At 46.1% G+C, this 22026-nt stretch overlaps 1 protein-coding gene across 1 annotated transcript in view; it reads left to right on the plus strand.

The window, feature by feature from the left end:
- creb3l1 (cAMP responsive element binding protein 3-like 1) overlaps nucleotides 1-5492 on the plus strand; it is a 192453-nt gene extending 186961 nt beyond the window's left edge. Inside the window, exon 12 of the mRNA XM_067993672.1 lies at nucleotides 1217-5492. Within this exon, the coding sequence (XP_067849773.1) occupies nucleotides 1217-1253 (37 nt within the window). The 3' untranslated portion in view covers nucleotides 1254-5492. The remainder of the gene's footprint in view (nucleotides 1-1216) is intronic.
- Nucleotides 5493-22026: the final 16534 nt, after the last annotated feature.

Below are 22026 nucleotides of genomic sequence, written 5' to 3' on the forward strand. Positions count from 1 at the left end.
CAGTGGGTGTATAGCCTGCTGTTGCTCGCAGTCTAGCCTCATGCTTGAAGAACGGTTGAGGTATCAGAGTGTGTCTGGTGCCCTTGGGCCGATACCCTGGAGGGAGAGGGAGGAGGGGCTGGGACGGGATGACTGTGTGCCCCTCTTTCTGGGCTGGAGTTGAACCCAAGTCCCAGCAGTAAAAGGTCAGTGGGTTCGATTCCACTGTTCTATAGTGAATGACCTGCTGGGACCTGTTACTGATAATCAAAACACAGTAAAGGTGATGACGTGGGCTTTGACTATATTTGGCACTCTTGTGTTGCTAACCTCTGTCTGAGGATATTGGCCGGTCCCTCCACTGGACTGTTTAGAATACAAACGCTATTTAGCTGGGCTGGGATCTTGCTCTGCTGATAAGAGAATGTCATTGCCATGTGGCAGTCAAAAGGCAGCCAACTAAAGTGAGCATTAACTCAGCTGGGATGAGCCTCACAAAGAAGAAACATCAAGCAAAGAGTACTTTCAGCTGCTGAGTCATTGTTAACCCCCTCCTAACCCGGTCCTGCCCTCTATGTCCAAGCTTGCGTCTACCATCATTACCAGGTCAAAGTTCGCAGCACCACTCGAGACGACGCCCCTCCTGGGTATTGGAAGCGTGAAAGACTGTGCTAATTTCTTACTCTGGTGAGAGAGAAGGGGAGATTTCCAGGGCTACGACACAGATGCAGCGGCCCACGGAGTGGCAGGTGACCGCTGCACATCACGCACGACCCTCCACACCCTCAGCTCCCTGTCTCGGCCATGCTGGCCGCGGAGAGGCACCAAGGAAAGGCCAGGAGTTCCCTCACCGAGAAAAGGGGAGGGGGTGAAATCAGAGGAAGAGACAGCAGAGGCTGCCCAGTCATTCAATTCGCCAGCCAATCTCAGAAGGCCATGGGCGGAGTTGGTCAGCCTGCCCTCTCTGCCTGGGGATAGTGAATGGGGGAGAGCCAGTGTGGCTCGGGGGAGGGGTGAGTACCTTCAAAAGGCAGGGGGTGGGAGGGGGGGGGGGGGAATTCAACAGCAGAAGGAAGACATTTTCTTACCAGAGAGGCGACAGGCACTAACACACTCTGCATTTACGAACAGGGAAAGGCGCCCCACAGGCATTACGACCATGAGCGATTTCTCCAGACTTTTCCCCCAAGCACGCAGATTTTAGTAATACATTTTTCAAATTTTTTTTGTTTTGCAGGGAAATTGGATCAAATAGCACAGCAGAATATTTGTAATTAGCAGCCGTGAGCTGCGCTCCAGCAAGCCTAGGATCGACTCCTGACTGACAGCTTGTGTCGGCAGGCTACCCACAGCAGGCCCAGTTCCGTCCCAGTGCTTATGCCTGTCCCAGCACACGACAGATCGCCATCCTGCTAACGCACCGCGCACACCGTCTTGGACTTAAAACTGTCGTAGGCAGCGAGGGCAGCCGGGTGGGAGGGACCCTACTGTGTTTTTAAAAAGAAAAATGTTTTTATTTTTAAAAAAAAATCTTTTTTAAATAACAAAACTGAAACTTTTCTTCTTTGCGATGCCAGGAGTTACTGTTTCTTTAACTGGGGGGAAAAAAAGCTACTTCTATTTTTAGAAACAAGGGGGTAGAAATCCGCCTTGGGCGTTAGTGTAAATCAGGTGGTCACATTGGCCGCCCGTTGTAGGCCCTGATATTCAATTCGATTGACTGCAGTGGAGTTGAATATCGGGCCTGGCCTATAACGAGCAGACGATGTGACCGCCTGTTTTACACCAACGTCCAAGACAGATTTTTATCCCCGTCCCTTCTCTCAGACACGTCCTTTTGTCGTGCTCTCAATTGCTGGGTCAAATGATAAGGCGGTTTCACAGACGGTACTGGAGACTCACTCAGTAGTCCCCACACTAACACCTTTCAGCTAAGATGGTGGGCATGGGAGTGCGCAGTTGGACAGCTTTCTTCACCAGGACACCTGAGTCAAGGCGGAGGTCGTGGCCGGGAATTTCCTCAGAGCCGCCGGGAAGGGTTTCTGGCAAAGTTACGCTCTTTAAAACCTACCTCTTTGACCAAGCCTGTCCTAATATCTCCTTATGTGGTTCGGTGTCAAATTTTGTTTGATAATCGCTCCTGTGAAGCGCCTTGGGACTTTTTACTACATTAAAGGCACTATATAAATGCAAGTTGTCGTTGTCAGAGCAGGGAGCGGCTCAGAGGAAATTCATCGGCCTTCAGCCTGACGCCCGCAGCAAACGTGCTTTTGGCAAAACCACATGCAGTCCGGTGTCATCATGGGATCATAGAATCTTACTGCACAGAAGGAAGCCATTCAGCCCATCGTGCCTGCGCCAGCACTTTGAAAAAGTTATCCAATTAGTCCCATTCTGCACCGCTCTTTCCCCGCAGCCGTTCTTACAAACTTGTGAGGGCTGAAAACATTCTTCATTTTTAACCCGGGTGGAAGAGAAGGGATGCTCATCTTACGGAAATGTGAAGTCCGTTACAGATTGTTGGGAAGCTCGTCACAGAGAGAGCTTTGTAACGACCTGGATTGTTACAGAATGTTGGCAGGCTCGTCACAGAGAGAGCTTTGTAACGACCTGGATTGTTACAGAATGTAGGCAGGCTCGTCACAGAGAGAGCTTTGTAACGACCTGGATTGTTACAGAATGTTGGCAGGCCCATTACAGAGCGAGGTTTTTAACGACCTGGTTTGTTACAGAGTGTTGTCAGGCTCGTTACAGAGAGAGGTTTGTAACGACGTTGTCAGGCTCGTTACAGAGAGAGCGCTGTAATGACCTGGTTTGTTACAGATTGTTGGGAGGCTGGTTACAGGGAGAGGTTTGTAACGACCTGGTTTGGCAGCAGATTGTTGGCAGGCTCGTTACAGAGAGAGCTTTGTAACGACCTGGTTTGATACAGATTGTTGGCAGGCTGGTTACAGAGAGAGGTTTGTAATGACCTGGTTTGGCAGCAGATTGTTGCCAGGCTCGTTACAGAGAGAGTATTGTAACGACCTGGTTTGGCAGCAGATTGTTGGCAGGCTTATTACAGAGAGAACTTTGTAACTGCCTGGTTTGTTACAGAGTGTTGACAGGTTTGTCACAGAGACAGGTTTGTAACAACGTGGTTTGTTACAGATTGTTGGCAGGCTCGTTATAGAAAGAGCATTGTAATGACCTGGTTTGGCAGCGGATTGTTGGCAGGCTCATTAGAGAGAGAGGTTTGTAACGACGTGGTTTGTTACAGATAGTTGCCAGGCTCATTACAGAGAAACCTTTGTAACAACCTGATCTAGCAGCAGATTGTTGCCAGGTTGTTACAGAGAGAACTTTGTAACGACCTGGTTTGGCAGCAGATTGTTGCCAGGCTCGTTACAGAGAGAGTATTGTAACGACCTGGTTTGGCAGCAGATTGTTGGCAGGCTGGTTACAGAGAGAGCTTTGTAGCGACCTGGTTTGTTACAGATTGTTGGCAGGCTCGTTACAGAGAGAGCTTTGTAGCGACCTAGTTTGTTACAGATTGTTGGCAGGCTGGTTACAGAGAGAGCTTTGTAGCGACCTAGTTTGGCAGCAGATTGTTGGCAGGCTGGTTACAGAGAGAGCTTAGTAGCGACCTAGTTTGGCAGCAGATTGTTGGCAAGCTCGTTACAGAGAGAGCTTTGTAGCGACCTAGTTTGGCAGCAGATTGTTGGCAGGCTGGTTACAGAGAGAGCTTTGTAGCGACCTAGTTTGGCAGCAGATTGTTGGCAGGCTGGTTACAGAGATAGCTTTGTAGCGACCTAGTTTGGCAGCAGATTGTTGGCAGGCTGGTTACAGAGAGAGCTTTGTAGCGACCTAGTTTGGCAGCAGATTGTTGGCAGGCTGGTTACAGAGATAGCTTTGTAGCGACCTAGTTTGGCAGCAGATTGTTGGCAGGCTGGTTACAGAGATAGCTTTGTAGCGACCTAGTTTGGCAGCAGATTGTTGGCAGGCTGGTTACAGAGAGAGCTTTGTAGCGACCTAGTTTGGCAGCAGATTGTTGGCAGGCTGGTTACAGAGATAGCTTTAGAGCTTTGGCGGCAATCCTCGTCCTGACCTGTGGGGGCTTTTTGCCCATTTGATGAGGCCGTCTCTTTTTTTAGGTGACTGTTCTTTTGCCTGTCGCACTTCGCAGTGTTGAGACGTGACAAGGAGACCAAGTTAGGGGAAGTTTCCTTTGGATGTGTTTTTTTTCATGCTACACTCTTTGCAAATAACTTTTTCTGCTTCTTTCCTGCGGGTGGGGTGGGGGAGGGTAATTTTAACCTAAACCGCCCCTCAGGAAACTGATGAGATTGAATGCAATGCTGGTTTTACACCCTGCCTAATTTTACTCTCCATCGATTTCAATAGACAGTGATATTGGAGGTGATGTAAAACCACGTTCCATCTGATCCTGTGGGTTTCACGCCTAGTGAGTTAGATTAAAATTACTTCCCCATTATGTCTTCCTGCTATTCATCTTTTAAGTGATCCAGAAAAAAATCCATATAGAATCATAGAATGGTTACAGCATAGAAGGCGGCCATTTGGCCCATCGAGTCCATGCTGGTTCTTTGCAAGAGCAATCCAGCTAGTCCCACTCCCCCGCCCTTTCGCTGCAGCCCTGCATCTTTTTTTTCTTTCAAGTATTTATCCAGTTCCCTTTTGAAAACCGCGATTGAATCTGCCTCCACCACCCTTTCAGGCAGCGCATTCCCGATCCTAACCACTCGCTGCGTCAAAAAGTTTTAGTTCTTTTGCCAATCACCTTAAATCTATGTCCTCTGGCTCTTGACCAGCCAGAGGGAACAATTTCTTTCTATCTACTCTGTTTGGACCCCTCATGATATTTTCAGGTTTTACTGATATTTAACAATTGCCAGGAAATGCTCGTCTTTCAATTACATATTTTTCTTGTCCACACCTCTCTTTATTTCACTGCAAAGTCTCTTTATCTGCCCTAGTATGCCCCACTTTGACCCATGAGGGGAAGCCAAACAAGGCCACATATAATCAACCGCCGTCCACCTAAAACTGTGTAAAAGGAGCTTTAACAAACAGTTTTCCTGGCACAAGATTATTCTGTGCCGAGTTTTGCCCCTCACAGAGACAAATATGCTGCCTTTGTCTAATACTTTGAGCTCTGTCCAATCAGAGGGATTGTTGTGAGAGTTTGGTTTTCCATTGTGGAGGAGGAGAGGTGAAAATTTCCACTCGAAAGAGGCTGACTTCTGACGGGCATGTTGGGCTTTACACCTTACATAGCCTCACGGTTTAATGCTTCTGCGCATTAACACATGAACTGTGACCTGTACCCCGATGAAAACCGTGCTCCTGTGTTCCGTTTATTAAAGTGTGCTGTGGTTCCTGTGGGAGAGGGAGTGGAGGGAGAGGTTGTTGTGAGATATAAAGGAGGATTCTGTATGCAGAACAATGACTATTATCTGTGTTTTAATATTTAAAAAGAAAAAAAAATAAAGTGATGAGATACTTTGTGCAAATAGCTTCGAATGTTCGTCTCTGTGGTCATAAGTCAGAAAGAGTCCGTACTTACTTCATAAGTAGCGTGTTGCCCATGTGCAGCTGGCTATCACACTGAGTGGACTTAGTCAGTTTGGCCTGTCAATTAGTGATGGGTCAATAACTTTTACTTTGATTCTTCATGAGTTTGGTGTCATAGCTCAGCAAATATGGAAAGAAAACATAGCTGATGCAAAAATAGAATTCCAATGGACCAAACCCCTTCCCAATCACTCCCATTATATAGAATTCCAATGCACCAAACCCCTTCCCATTCACTCCCATTATATAGAATTCCAATGGACCAAATCCCTTCCCAATCACTCCCATTATATAGAATTCCAATGGACCAAACCCCTTCCCATTCACTCCCATTATGTAGAATTCCAATGGACCAAACCCCTTCCCAATCATTCCCATTATATAGAATTCCAATGGACCAAACCCCTCCCCAATCACTCCCATTATATAGAATTCCAATGGACCAAACCCCTTCCCATTCACTCCCATTATATAGAATTCCAATGGACCAAACCCCTTCCCATTCATTCCCATTATATAGAATTCCAATGGACCAAACCCCTTCCCATTCACTCCCATTATATAGAATTCCAATGGACCAAACCCATTCCCATTCACTCCCATTATATAGAATTCCAATGGACCAAACCCATTCCCATTCACTCCCATTACACAGAATTCCAATGGACCAAACCCTTTCCCATTCACTCCCACTATATAGAATTCCAATGGACCAAACCCTTTCCCAATCACTCCCATTATATAGAATTCCAATGGACCAAACCCATTCCCATTCACTCCCATTATATAGAATTCCAATGGACCAAACCCTTTCCCATTCACTCCCATTATATAGAATTCCAATGGACCAAACCCCTTCCCATTCACTCATTATATAGAATTCCAATGGACCAAACCCTTTCCCATTCACTCCCATTATATAGAATTCCAATGGACCAAACCCCTTCCCATTCACTCCCATTATATAGAATTCCAATCGACCAAACCCCTTCCCATTACCTCCCATTATATAGAATTCCAATCGACCAAACCCCTTCCCATTACCTCCCATTATATAGAATTCCAATCGACCAAACCCCTTCCCATTACCTCCCATTATATAGAATTCCAATCGACCAAACCCCTTCCCATTACCTCCCATTATATAGAATTCCAATGGACCAAACCCCTTCCCATTCACTCCCATTATATAGAATTCCAATCGACCAAACCCCTTCCCATTCACCCCCATTATATAGAATTCCAATGGACCAAACCCCTTTCCCATTCACTCCCATTATATAGAATTCCAATCGACCAAACCCCTTCCCATTCACTCCCATTATATAGAATTCCAATCGACCAAACCCCTTCCCATTATCTCCCATTATATAGAATTCCAATGGACCAAACCCTTTCCCAATCACTCCCATTATATAGAATTCCAATGGACCAAACCCATTCCCATTCACTCCCATTATATAGAATTCCAATGGACCAAACCCTTTCCCATTCACTCCCATTATATAGAATTCCAATGGACCAAACCCCTTCCCATTCACTCCCATTATATAGAATTCCAATCGACCAAACCCCTTCCCATTACCTCCCATTATATAGAATTCCAATGGACCAAACCCCTTCCCATTCACTCCCATTATATACAATTCCAATGGACCAAACCCCTTCCCATTCACTCATTATATAGAATTCCAATGGACCAAACCCCTTCCCATTCACTCCCATTATATAGAATTCCAATGGACCAAACCCATTCCCATTCACTCCCATTACACAGAATTCCAATGGACCAAACCCTTTCCCATTCACTCCCACTATATAGAATTCCAATGGACCAAACCCTTTCCCAATCACTCCCATTATATAGAATTCCAATGGGCCAAACCCATTCTCATTCACTCCCAATATATAGAATTCCAATGGACCAAACCCTTTCCCATTCACTCCCATTATATAGAATTCCAATGGACCAAACCCCTTCCCATTCACTCATTATATAGAATTCCAATGGACCAAACCCCTTCACATTCACTCCCATTATATAGAATTCCAATCGACCAAACCCCTTCCCATTACCTCCCATTATATAGAATTCCAATCGACCAAACCCCTTCCCATTACCTCCCATTATATAGAATTCCAATCGACCAAACCCCTTCCCATTACCTCCCATTATATAGAATTCCAATGGACCAAACCCCTTCCCATTACCTCCCATTATATAGAATTCCAATGGACCAAACCCCTTCCCATTCACTCCCATTATATAGAATTCCAATCGACCAAACCCCTTCCCATTCACCCCCATTATATAGAATTCCAATCGACCAAACCCCTTCCCATTCACTCCCATTATATAGAATTCCAATCGACCAAACCCCTTCCCATTATCTCCCATTATATAGAATTCCAATGGACCAAACCCTTTCCCAATCACTCCCATTATATAGAATTCCAATGGACCAAACCCCTTCCCATTCACTCCCATTATATAGAATTCCAATGCACCAAACCCCTTCCCATTCACTCCCATTATATAGAATTCCAATGGACCAAACCCTTTCCCATTCACTCCCATTATATCGAATTCCAAACGACCAAACCCCTTCCCATTCACTCCCATTATATAGAATTCCAATGGACCAAACCCTTTCCCATTCACTCCCATTATATAGAATTCCAATGGACCAAACCCTTTCCCATTCACTCCCATTATATAGAATTCCAATCGACCAAACCCCTTCCCATTCAAGCCCATTATATAGAATTCCAATGGACCAAACCCCTTCCCATTCACTCCCATTATATAGAATTCCAATGGACCAAACCCTTTCCCATTCACTCCCATTATATAGAATTCCAATGGACCAAACCCTTTCCCATCACTCCCATTATATAGAATTCCAATGGACCAAACCCCTTCCCATTCACTCCCATTATATAGAATTCCAATGGACCAAACCCTTTCCCATTCACTCCCATTATATAGAATTCCAATCGACCAAACCCCTTCCCATTACCTCCCATTATATAGAATTCCAATGGACCAAACCCTTTCCCATTCACTCCCATTATATAGAATTCCAATCGACCAAAACCCTTCCCATTCACTCCCATTATATAGAATTCCAATGGACCAAACCCCTTCCCATTCACTCATTATATAGAATTCCAATGGACCAAACCCCTTCCCATTCACTCCGACTATATAGAATTCCAATGGACCAAACCCTTTCCCAATCACTCCCATTATATAGAATTCCAATGGGCCAAACCCATTCCCATTCACTCCCATTATATAGAATTCCAATGGACCAAACCCTTTCCCATTCACTCATTATATAGAATTCCAATGGACCAAACCCTTTCCCATTCACTCCCATTATATAGAATTCCAATCGACCAAACCCCTTCACATTCACTCCCATTATATAGAATTCCAATCGACCAAACCCCTTCCCATTACCTCCCATTATATAGAATTCCAATCGACCAAACCCCTTCCCAATCACTCCCATTATATAGAATTCCAATCGACCAAACCCCTTCCCATTACCTCCCATTATATAGAATTCCAATGGACCAAACCCCTTCCCATTCACCCCCATTATATAGAATTCCAATGGACCAAACCCCTTTCCCATTCACTCCCATTATATAGAATTCCAATGGACCAAACCCTTTCCCATTCACTCCCATTATATAGAATTCCAATGGACCAAACCCTTTCCCATTCACTCCCATTATATAGAATTCCAATGGACCAAACCCCTTCCCATTCACTCCCATTATATAGAATTCCAATGGACCAAACCCTTTCCCATTCACTCCCATTATATAGAATTCCAATGGACCAAACCCCTTCCCATTCACTCCCATTATATAGAATTCCAATGGACCAAACCCCTTCCCATTCATTCCCATTATATAGAATTCCAATCGACCAAACCCCTTCCCATTCATTCCCATTATATAGAATTCCAATCGACCAAACCCCTTCCCATTACCTCCCATTATATAGAATTCCAATGGACCAAACCCTTTCCCATTCACTCCCATTATATAGAATTCCAATCGACCAAACCCCTTCCCATTCATTCCCATTATATAGAATTCCAATGGACCAAACCCTTTCCCATTCACTCCCATTATATAGAATTCCAATGGACCAAACCCCTTCCCATTCATTCCCATTATATAGAATTCCAATGCACCAAACCCCTTCCCATTCACTCCCATTATATAGAATTCCAATGGACCAAACCCTTTCCCATTACCTCCCATTATATAGAATTCCAATCGACCAAACCCCTTCCCATTACCTCCCATTATATAGAATTCCAATCGACCAAACCCCTTCCCATTACCTCCCATTATATAGAATTCCAATGGACCAAACCCTTTCCCATTCACTCCCATTATATAGAATTCCAATCGACCAAACCCCTTCTCATTACCTCCCATTATATAGAATTCCAATGCACCAAACCCCTTCCCATTCACTCCCATTATATAGAATTCCAATGGACCAAACCCTTTCCCATTCACTCCCATTATATAGAATTCCAATCGACCAAACCCCTTCCCATTACCTCCCATTATATAGAATTCCAATCGACCAAACCCCTTCCCATTACCTCCCATTATATAGAATTCCAATGGACCAAACCCCTTCCCAATCACTCTCATTATATCGAATTCCAATGGACCAAACCCATATTCTAGAATTCCTGATCAAAGCGTTCCCTAGTTATAAGTTAGTCTTTACCTCAGCTCAGTAAATCCCTTCAATCCAGGTGTCAGTTGGAGGCAGCAGCCTATTATGAAAAATTTCGATTTCACCATGTTTTCTGTTGTTTGGATTTATTCACTGAGTGAACAATTAAACGGCCTGTGGTCTGAGGGTTAGCAACCTGGCTGTTTCTATGTGTGCTGGTGATCTGAGCAGAATGTTTTTTGGGGTTTATCTGCTGTCTAACAGTGTGGTGCATCAGGAAGGTTTCCCCGTTTCAGACAGTAATCAGCCAGCTCCAAATGGCTGCTTGCTCTGAGTTAGCATTGTAAACATTTAAGGTGGTTTAAAATCTTTTAGTCACAAATCTTAAATGCTTAAGTCTGGCAAGGACACTAAATTTACAGAACTGCATGAAAAACACACGAGTTTGTTGATTCTCAGGACAGCAGATTCCTGATCTCAGATGGGCTGTTTGGGGAAGTGCTGAGTTGAGTCAATGGCCTGGAATTTACTCTAAAAATAACAGCGAGCCTAAAAATAACAGCGAGCCTAAAAATAACAGCGCTCGCCGTTATTTAAGGGCAAATGGTAAAGGAACTTCCTGTGACCGCACATGTGCAGTTAAACACGGAAATCTGGAAGTCCCTCTACTACTAAATGCCCTGCTCGTCCAGAAGCTTTGCGGGAAGGAGATCTCACTGGCTGACTCACTGCAACAGCGTGAAGTTCCTCCACTGCCCTGAAGGAAATAAAGTAATCTCGCCAGATAAAGGTACGTCAAGTATTTTTAGTCTTGCCAAACTTTTAACACCATGATGACTGCCAAAAAACCTCTCTGGCACTGAAAATTTATTTTTACAAGTGTGGAGTCTCACTCCTTCACATTTTAATTGTTGTTGGACGTTTAAAAAAAAAATTAAATTTTTAATTTTTACTTTTTCTGTCTCTTTTATCTCTGCCTTTCAATTCAGTATTTCTTACCCTCTCTTTATTTCACTTACTGTAACTGATTTTATATTGAATTCACTGTTCTAACTTACACTTCCTGGTTCAGTCTCTGCGCTGATTATTAACATGCTTCGATCAGATTGGTCGAGCGGATAGACAGCTCCTTGTCACGTTCACGCAGGTCCCAGATGCCCGGGAGAGGGCGCCGCGCTGGATTGAGGCCCCGATGAGAGGGAACTTGCCGTGAAAAAGTCCAGGGAAAAGTCTATGGGCAAGTCCGAGTCTAACGGGTGGCGGGCGTCGTACGTTCGCCGCTCGGAGCAAAATCCAGTGTCCTGGGGAGATGATTGAGTAACTTGCTCGAGGACTGCTCTCACACACCATCTAGTGGCCATCTACAGAGCAGCATTGGCAGAAATCTGGGAGTAGCTGATAGGAGCACAAGTTATCATTTGCGGGTAAAGGAGAATATAGTATACATGAAGGGGCACTTAGATTAAAAAGTGCAGAGCTAATTGGTGAGAACCTCAGAGAATTCAACTGTCTTTTGAATCACAAAGGATGACAGCCTGGGACCACTGCTGTAGAAAAGTGCGGAGCCAGCTCTTTCACTATGTAAACATTTGTCAGCATTACCGTAGTCAAACACCAGTAGTAAACTCAAAAGACAGTGAGCTAGTGTTACTTTCCTGTTTTTTTATTATATTCATTCTTGGGATGTGGGCGTCGCTGGCGAGGCCAGCATTTATTGCCCATCCCGTATTGCCCTTGAGAAGGTGGTGGTGAGCCGCCTTCTTGAACCGCTGCAGTCCGTGAGGTGAAGGTTCTCCCACAGTGCTGTTAGGAAGGGAGTTCCAGGATTTTGATTCAGTGACGATGAAGGAACGGCGATATATTTCCATATCTAAACTAGATACTTCTATATATCAAATCTAAAATATTTGAATACATTTTTTGTTCAATTAAATTACTCCAGACTGATACTCCTTTGTGAAGTAAGCATGGTTTTGAACAAAAATCATATTGCACTTTCAACATGATATTTTACCATCGAACTTGGTCCTTAAATCAATACTGTGCGGGTGAAATATCAGGAAAATGCTCTGAATCTAGTAATTAAACATCAGATCCAGTCAATTTCATGATTGCATGTCTGAAAGTTGTCTTATTTACAAAATGGGGTGGGTGAGAGGTCAGGACTAAATGAGAAAAAAATAGCTCAGCCAATCCCATTATTGGAGATCCTGTAATAAGACTCGGCAGTGAACAAATCACCTTCCCTGTACTGATTTCCTGATACCCCAGTCATCACACTAAACACGAGGCTAACCCCAGCTTCATACTATCCCAAAATCATTGGGGGTAATGTTGACTTTGGGTGATAGTGTAAAAGGGGTGAATCGGGAGAGATGTATAACTGGCCACTGAATCGATATCCCCCAAAAGTCAAAATGATCCCCACTGCCCATTGTTAACTTAAATCATTATCAAATGCTTTTAGAGATCTTTTACTACTTCAGCTCGGGGAATCGCCTTAAAATGTCAGCACCAGGACTCTGTAACGTATATCTACCTTCATTAAGCTTGAACCTTGACTCCTGAATAATGGTTTCATGGAAAAATTGCTTCAGTGTAAAATACCTTTTTTGTATGCAGTGATTTAATTTTAATTCAACGATACATCAAAAATATATTCAATAGTATACAATAGATTCAATAGTAACTTTCAAAAGGGAATTGGATATATCTTTAAAAAGGAAAAATTTGCAGGGCTATGGGGAAAAAGCAGGGGAAGTGGGACTAATTGGATAGCTCTTTCAAAGAGCCAGCACAGGCATGGTGGGCCGAATGGCGGGCTCCTGTGCTGTATCTTCATTGTGCCTGTATTTTCATTTTGTGAGGAAGAATTAGTAAATAATGATTTGGCTTGTGTGCAAAGCACACAGCCCTCCTCCCTGACTGACCTGCATGTCTCTGACAGGCATGCGATATTCTGTTTTAATCACTGGCCGTTGCTGACTCTGAGACATCTTGTGAGCAGCAGACGTGTTCTGTTTTTGAGGGAAGCCTTGCTTCTTCAGAGAAGAGGCTTCCTGCGAGGATTTTATCAGGAGGGAGATGTCGGAATTTCTGACACAAACGGCAGCTCACCGCCGGTTAATTTTTGACAACATTAGCCCCACAGACTGCAGAGAAACCCATCATTTGTTAGCATTTTTGCCATCTCACCTAACACTATAAGGGGTATGGTGGTGTAGTGGTTATGTTACTAGACTAGCAATCTAGAGGCCTGGACTAACACACTCAGTGTGAAGGTGAGTTCAAATCACCACCATGGCAGTTTGAGAATTTGAATTTAGTTTAAAAAAAACAGAAAATTAGAAGCTGGGATCAGTAAAAGTGACCGTTGAATTGTTGTAAAAACTCAACTGGTTCACTGATGTCCCTTTAGGGAAAGACAACCTGCTGTCCTTACTTGGTCTGGCCTGCTTTTACTGAATGGCAAGGTTCCTTAAGTGCAAAGAGTTGCACATGGTTTTTATTTGGACATCAGGGTTGTTCAAATCGACTCCATCATGAAGAGAAAGAATCACACTCAATTAATGTTCAATGGTTGTGACCAAAAAAACATCAACATGCATATCAATGGAATGGCCATTGTCCAGGAAGCAGCCATGTTGTCTGGCATTCCATGGTCACCACATTATTTGATGAAGAAGAAACACTGGATAGATGGCTCGAACAAGAAAAGGACTATTCTCTGCATCCATGGCTGCTGATCCATCTGAGAAACACCCTAACATCAGCCTGAACACCATTGTATCTGTTTGCTGTTCCTCGTCTGCCACCTTCACAAACAATGTGCCAAGCAACTTAAGCACAATGGAAGAGCGTGTGAAAAATGACATGGCTGTGTACAATGCTTCAAATGGTACCTCCCATAAGGTGTGGCGGTCTCTGACTTCAGTTTGTGCTGTGCTTAATGGGCTCCTCAAGAAAAGTGTGCCTTGCTTCTCACACTAGTACACTTCATCCTCATTTCCACCCAGGTATAAAGGCCTGGGTGACTTTATTAACAACCTCTCCTCATGCACTCGGAATGTGTTTTTTTTGAGGGTGGCATTCAGGCACAAATAGAGCCTTTGAAGTGCCTCCTGCATTAGGACCTCCAACTCTTCAGCATCAAAGGAAACAGTATTGCCCCCATGTCTCGCCTGTGCTGTTGAGAACAATTAGCCCACATATTCCACCACCAACACCACAACTTCTCCTTGAATGACGAGCAGCAGCCTCATAAAAGCTGCTGCCTCACCAAATTTTGCATTCACCAGCCAAGAGTGCTACAAGTCAAATTCTTTGAGTAAACTTTTCCTGTCTGTAGTCTACTCAAATTAGGGGGAAGGACTCCCGTCACAAAAGTTAGCACAGCCCAAATCCAGTGCTGTGGGTGCAGGTACACACACCATGGGCATGTACAGTTACAATTTTAATAGACAGTTTCCTAGAAGTAAAGGGAATTAGGGGTTACGGGGAGCGGGCAGGAAATTGGACATGAATTTAGATTTGAGGTTAGGATCAGATCAGCCATGATCTTATTGAATGGCGGAGCAGGCTCGAGGGGCCGATTGGCCTACTCCTGCTCCTATTTCTTATGTTCTTATATGTGACTCCATCCCCACACCTATATGGTTGACTGTAAACTACCCTAAACATGGCCTTACAAGCTGCTTAGTAGGGTAACCAGGGGATGGGCAATAAATGCCAGCCTTGCCAGTGACGCCCACATCCTGAGAATGAATTTTTAAAAACCTTACTCTACTGTGTTCAATTCTTGAGGTCAAATTTTATTCCCTTGTGTGCCTGAGTGATGTACCAATCACCACAATCCGCTGTGCCTTGTCCGCTATACATCTGACATTCCCATATTAATTACATCTGTTAAAGAAATACTTCCAGTCAGTCATTTAGTAACATTGATTGTTAAGTAATTATATAGCAGCCAGTAACAGCAGAACCTTAATATGAGGGCTTCTTACCCACCAAATGTCAAGCACCCAGTGCAGTGGCATTAAGAAGAATGTAGGAGCTGTGATTCATGTAAATCAATTGACACAAACGCACCTTCAATTATTAAAACAAAAGTATTCACAATTCACTGTATGATCTGTATCTCCACGTAACATCGAACTGGAAAAAAGTGGGGGCTTACTTTACATGTAACGCATTTGTGACTGAGTTATTAATGAATCCCCAAATGACGTGTTTCAGGAGGGTTGTTTTTAGTAACGTACAAAATTGACAGGCAGGAAAAGACCAGCTGACCCATCAAGCCTGCCCCAACTCATGATGGCCAGAGCATCATGACTAGACACATCCTCCCTCCCCTCACAGCTATGTAATCTCCTGGGAGAGGCAAAAAAGAAAAGAGGAAAAACCCAGGACCAATAAGGGAAAAAAAACCTCCGGAAAATTCCACTTCGACTCCCTTAGGCGATCGAAACCAGTCCAGGAGATCACGTTATCTGTTTCAACATCAAGATGTTTGAAAGTTATTTTCCGTGTTCTCTCTAGTGCTTGCTGTAAAAGGTGCAATGTACCCATCTCTTGCCCAGTGGCCACTGTGAGATAGTGACTGGGAAAAGCTATAGCACTCTGATGTCACGTTCAGATGGGATGCGCGCACGCCTACCTCACTGATGAGAGGTCATTTCCATTTATACACAATGACAGGGTGAAAGGGTTTGTGTTCTTAATGCTCGGGAAACACCACTTATTTTTGCCAGCCTTTGAAAAATGGGTTCTTTCAACTGGTGCTGAAGACCATCATAAACAATACACAGTATAAGAAAAAAGAAAGACCTTGCATTTATATCGTGCCTTTCAAGACCTCAGGACGTCCCAAAGTGTTTTACAGTCAATTAAGTACTTTTGAAGTGTAGTCACTGTTGTAATATAATGTAATGCATCACTCTGCTGAATTATCAGTTGTCAAGGGAGATAAGTGATGTTTGGAATTTTTTTATTAGTTCATGGGATGTGGGCGTCGCTGGCAAGGCCAGCATTCATTGCCCATCCCTAATTTCCCATTGAGAAGGTGGTGGTGAGCCGCCTTCTTGAACCGCTGCAGTCCGTGATGGAAAGGACTGGGGGAGCGGGTCGACTGCAACTGTACCAACCAGTCACTGAATGGAAATGCAGATGAACAGGAGGACATCTGGGATGGCAAGATGGCACAGGGTGTTGGAACTTGGTACCATGGCACAGATTGGAGGGGCACAGGTTTAATTCCGCCCTCTCTGCTGCGTGATCTCAGCTGTGCTGCACAGAGAGGTGCCAGTCACCTGCCTGCAGGGGGAGAGGAGGTCACATCACTGGCCCACTCTTCCACACCTAGTAACAATGGGCCAGTCTGGCGATGGACCGGGAGCAAGCTGCTCGGGCTCGCTCTCCGTCACAGCTGTTATGTGCTGGTGGAGGACACTGAAAGAAAAGGTAAAGGAGCAAACTGGAGAGGAAGAGGGGGGAATCATGGAGGAAAAAAAGGGGTACATGCTGTCATAAGAGGGTACAACATCTCCCCTTATAAAAAGGAGAGGCAGTTATCCTTCATTGCTGGATTTATGTCACTAGCTGTACTTCAGACAGTGTCATTGCTGCCCATCACTTGCTCTTGTGTATCATTCTGCACCAAATAACAGCAGGTTGGTGCAGGTGTTCCTATTCAAATGTTTGCCAGTGGAGGCGAACTTAAGTGCTTTTTAGCATGTGGGATATTTAACTTGTACTTTTATATGTATATGTATTCATATACATAGCATTCCAACTGTAAAATAATATTTTTTAGAGCGATTGCACAGGAATAAACTCTAGGCAATCGTGGTCCAGTTTAATTGTATCAATCTGTAGTGCACCTTGTCTCAGCTGTTTCTTCCGAACCATCAAAATATCTCAACAGTTACAATTGGTTTTTTTTTTGAATATTTTTAATCAATTTGAAAGATATCAATTTCTCGTGAACTTTGACTAAATAAAATTTGTCATTTGTGGCATGTCAGATTGTTATTGTTTGCTTTTTCATGTTTGGTTTTAAGCATGCAAGTGTGTCAGTTACAAGTGCATGTGTAAGTTACAAGTATGTGCGTGAGTTACAAGTGTGTGTGTGTGAGTTACAAACATGTGAGTTACAAGTGTGTGCGTGAGTTACAAGTGTGTGAATTACAAGAGCATGAGTTACAAGTGCGTGAGTTACAAGTGTGTGAGTTACAAGAGCATGAGTTACAAGTGTGTGAGTTACAAGTATGTGCGTGAGTTACAAGTGTGTGAATTACAAGAGCATGAGTTACAAGTATATGAGTTACAAGTGTGTGAGTTACAAGTATGTGCGTGAGTTACAAGTGTGTGAATTACAAGAGCACGAGTTACAAGTATGTGAGTTACAAGTATGTGAGTTACAAGTGCGTGAGTTACAAGTGTGTGCGTGAGTTACAAGTGTGTGAATTACAAGAGCACGAGTTACAAGTATGTGAGTTACAAGTGTGTGAGTTACAAGTATGTGCGTGAGTTACAAGTGTGTGAATTACAAGAGCATGAGTTACAAGTATGTGAATTACAATGATCCTGATGGGAATGCCAATTCTTTCAATATCAAACAAGTCCAACTGGATATAAAATAGGATGGATGTGATGTAGACATCGTTATACAATGCCCAGATAGTGTCCTTGAACTATCTTTTCTGTGCTGTAGTTTGCACATATACTTTATATCAAAACCTATATTCTAAAGTGCTCATTACATACAGAGAAATGTCTCAGAGTGCTTTACGGGACAGTGAATAGAGAGTGGACACTGAGCAGAGTAGAGAAAGGAAAGAGAATCAGGGGAGGAAAGAGAGAGTCTGGAGAGGGGAGAGAGTCAGGAGAGGGGAGAGAGTCAGGAGAGGGGAGAGAGTCAGGAGAGGGGAGAGAGTAGAAAGTCTGGAGAGGGGAGAGAGTCAGGAGAAGGAAGAATTAGGAGAGGCAAAAGCAGCTGAAGAGAAAGCTCGTAAAGGAAACATTTGATGGCAGGGAGGGTGGAGACAAGATGGAGATGCTGAAAGAGGGAGTTCCAGTGTGTCGGGGCAATTTGGTTGATAAAGTGCCCACCAGTGGTGGAGCACACGGAGTGCGGAATGATAATAAAGATGTCAAGAGCAGCAAAGAGTGCACGCAGGGACAAAGACTAGAGGTGACCGCTGAGGTAGGGAGGGGTGAGGCCGTGGAGGAATTTTTGGGTGAGGACGAGGATCTTAACATCGAATGTCTGAGACACAGGAAGAGAGTGGAGCTTTGCAAGGATTGCGGTGAGGGAGATGCAGTCCCGTACTGTGCGTGAGAACCTGGGCTGTGGTATTCGGGATGACTTTAACTTTATGAAGGGTGGAAGTGGAGATGTGGGAAGGACAGCAGAGGACGAGTCCAGCCGCAGAGTGATAAAACCCAGGGTTTAGGTTTCGGCAACAGAGGTGGGGTAGAGGCAGGAAACGTTTTGGAAATGAAAGGAAGTGGTCTTAGTGATGGATCAGTTGGTGTAGGAGCTGAGCTCGGAGTCGAGGGCCAATTCATGTTTCGATACCGTTGGGTTTATCCAGATGTGGCAGCCAGGAGATCAGAGGTGGAGGGGTGGGAGTGGCTTGTGGTTGCCAAAGAGGATAGCTTTGGTTTTTCTTATTAAGGTGGAAGAAGTTTTGTCTCATCGAGGTTGGACAGGCAATTAGAAAGAGTGAAACTACCCTGGAGTCGATGGAGGAGGCAGAGGGGCAGAGGAGGCAGAGGGGCAGAGGAGGCAGAGGGGCAGAGCCAAGTGTCATCGGATCAAAGGTGAAAACTGACCTTGTGCTTCCAGGTAATGTTGCTGAGGGACAGCTTGTGAATGACAAAAAGGAGAGATCGAAGGATGGAACTATGGGATAGAGTGCAATGAACTGGGAAGCCTCCAGAGGGAGCTCGTCCAGGATATTGACCTGTGCCCATGCTGCAGGGTGTGGTGGGAATCACACTGATCCAGAGCAATCAGCCGCCGTCATTGATCATCACAAACAGTGGACACAACGCAGAATCATCCTCCTCACACACGGCACACTCCCCTCGAACATCCTGTCCTCACACAGCACACTCCCCTCGAACATCCTGTCCTCACACACAGCACACTCCCCTCGAACATCCTGTCCTCACACACAGCACACTCCCCTCGAACATCCTGTCCTCACACAGCACACTCCCCTCGAACATCCTGTCCTCACACACGGCACACTCCCCTCGAACATCCTGTCCTCACACACGGCACACTCCCCTCGAACATCCTGTCCTCACACACGGCACACTCCCCTCGAACATCCTGTCCTCACACACGGCACACTCCCCTCGAACATCCTGTCCTCACACACGGCACACTCCCCTCGAACATCCTGTCCTCACACACGGCACACTCCCCTCGAACATCCTGTCCTCACACACGGCACACTCCCCTCGAACATCCTGTCCTCACACAGCACACTCCCCTCGAACATCCTGTCCTCACACAGCACACTCCCCTCGAACATCCTGTCCTCACACAGCACACTCCCCTCGAACATCCTATCCTCACACAGCACACTCCCCTCGAACATCCTGTCCTCACACAGCACACTCCCCTCGAACATCCTGTCCTCACACAAGGCACACTCCCCTCGAACATCCTATCCTCACACAGCACACTCCCCTCGAACATCCTGTCCTCACACAGCACACGCCCCTCGAACATCCTGTCCTCACACAGCACACTCCCCTCGAACATCCTGTCCTCACACACAGCACACTCCCCTCGAACATCCTGTCCTCACACACAGCACACTCCCCTCGAACATCCTGTCCTCACACACGGCACACTCCCCTCGAACATCCTGTCCTCACACACGGCACACTCCCCTCGAACATCCTGTCCTCACACACGGCACACTCCCCTCGAACATCCTGTCCTCACACACGGCACACTCCCCTCGAACATCCTGTCCTCACACACAGCACACTCCCCTCGAACATCTTGTCCTCACACAGCACACTCCCCTCGAACATCCTGTCCTCACACACAGCACACTCCCCTCGAACATCCTGTCCTCACACAGCACACTCCCCTCGAACATCCTGTCCTCACACACGGCACACTCCCCTCGAACATCCTGTCCTCACACACAGCACACTCCCCTCGAACATCCTGTCCTCACACACAGCACACTCCCCTCGAACATCCTGTCCTCACACACGGCACACTCCCCTCGAACATCCTGTCCTCACACAGCACACTGACCTCGAACATCCTGTCCTCACACCCGGCACACTCCCCTCGAACATCCTGTCCTCACACACGGCACACTCCCCTCGAACATCCTGTCCTCACACACGGCACACTCCCCTCGAACATCCTGTCCTCACACACGGCACACTCCCCTCGAACATCCTGTCCTCACACACGGCACACTCCCCTCGAACATCCTGTCCTCACACACAGCACCCTCCCCTCGAACATCCTGTCCTCACACATGGCACACTCCCCTCGAACATCCTGTCCTCACACACGGCACACTCCCCTCGAACATCCTGTCCTCATACACAGCACACTCCCCTCGAACATCCTGTCCTCACACACGGCACACTCCCCTCGAACATCCTGTCCTCACACATGGCACACTCCCCTCGAACATCCTGTCCTCACACACGGCACACTCCCCTCGAACATCCTGTCCTCACACAGCACACTCCCCTCGAACATCCTGTCCTCACACAGGGCACACTCCCCTCGAACATCCTGTCCTCACACACGGCACACTCCCCTCGAACATCCTGTCCTCACACACGGCACACTCCCCTCGAACATCCTGTCCTAACACGGCACACTCCCCTCGAACATCCTGTCCTCACACGGCACACTCCCCTCGAACATCCTGTCCTCACACAGCACACTCCCCTCGAACATCCTGTCCTCACACAGCACACTGCCCTCGAACATCCTGTCCTCACACACAGCACACTCCCCTCGAACATCCTGTCCTCACACACGGCACACTCCCCTCGAACATCCTGTCCTCACACAGCACACTCCCCTCGAACATCCTGTCCTCACACACGGCACACTCCCCTCGAACATCCTGTCCTCACACAGCACACTCCCCTCGAACATCCTGTCCTCACACAGCACACTGCCCTCGAACATCCTGTCCTCACACACAGCACACTCCCCTCGAACATCCTGTCCTCACACACGGCACACTCCCCTCGAACATCCTGTCCTCACACACGGCACACTCCCCTCGAACATCCTGTCCTCACACACGGCACACTCCCCTCGAACATCCTGTCCTCACACACGGCACACTCCCCTCAAACATCCTGTCCTCACACACGGCACACTCCCCTCGAACATCCTGTCCTCACACAGGGCACACTCCCCTCGAACATCCTGTCCTCACACACGGCACACTCCCCTCGAACATCCTGTCCTCACACGGCACACTCCCCTCGAACATCCTGTCCTCACACAGCACACTCCCCTCGAACATCCTGTCCTCACACAGCACACTCCCCTCGAACATCCTGTCCTCACACATGGCACACTCCCCTCGAACATCCTGTCCTCACACACGGCACACTCCCCTCGAACAACCTGTCCTCACACACGGCACACACCCCTCGAACATCCTGTCCTCACACAGGGCACACTCCCCTCGAACATCCTGTCCTCACACAGGGCACACTCCCCTCGAACATCCTGTCCTCAC

This window comes from Heptranchias perlo, chromosome 12 (genome assembly GCF_035084215.1).
Source record: "Heptranchias perlo isolate sHepPer1 chromosome 12, sHepPer1.hap1, whole genome shotgun sequence".
Taxonomy (NCBI): domain Eukaryota; kingdom Metazoa; phylum Chordata; class Chondrichthyes; order Hexanchiformes; family Hexanchidae; genus Heptranchias; species Heptranchias perlo.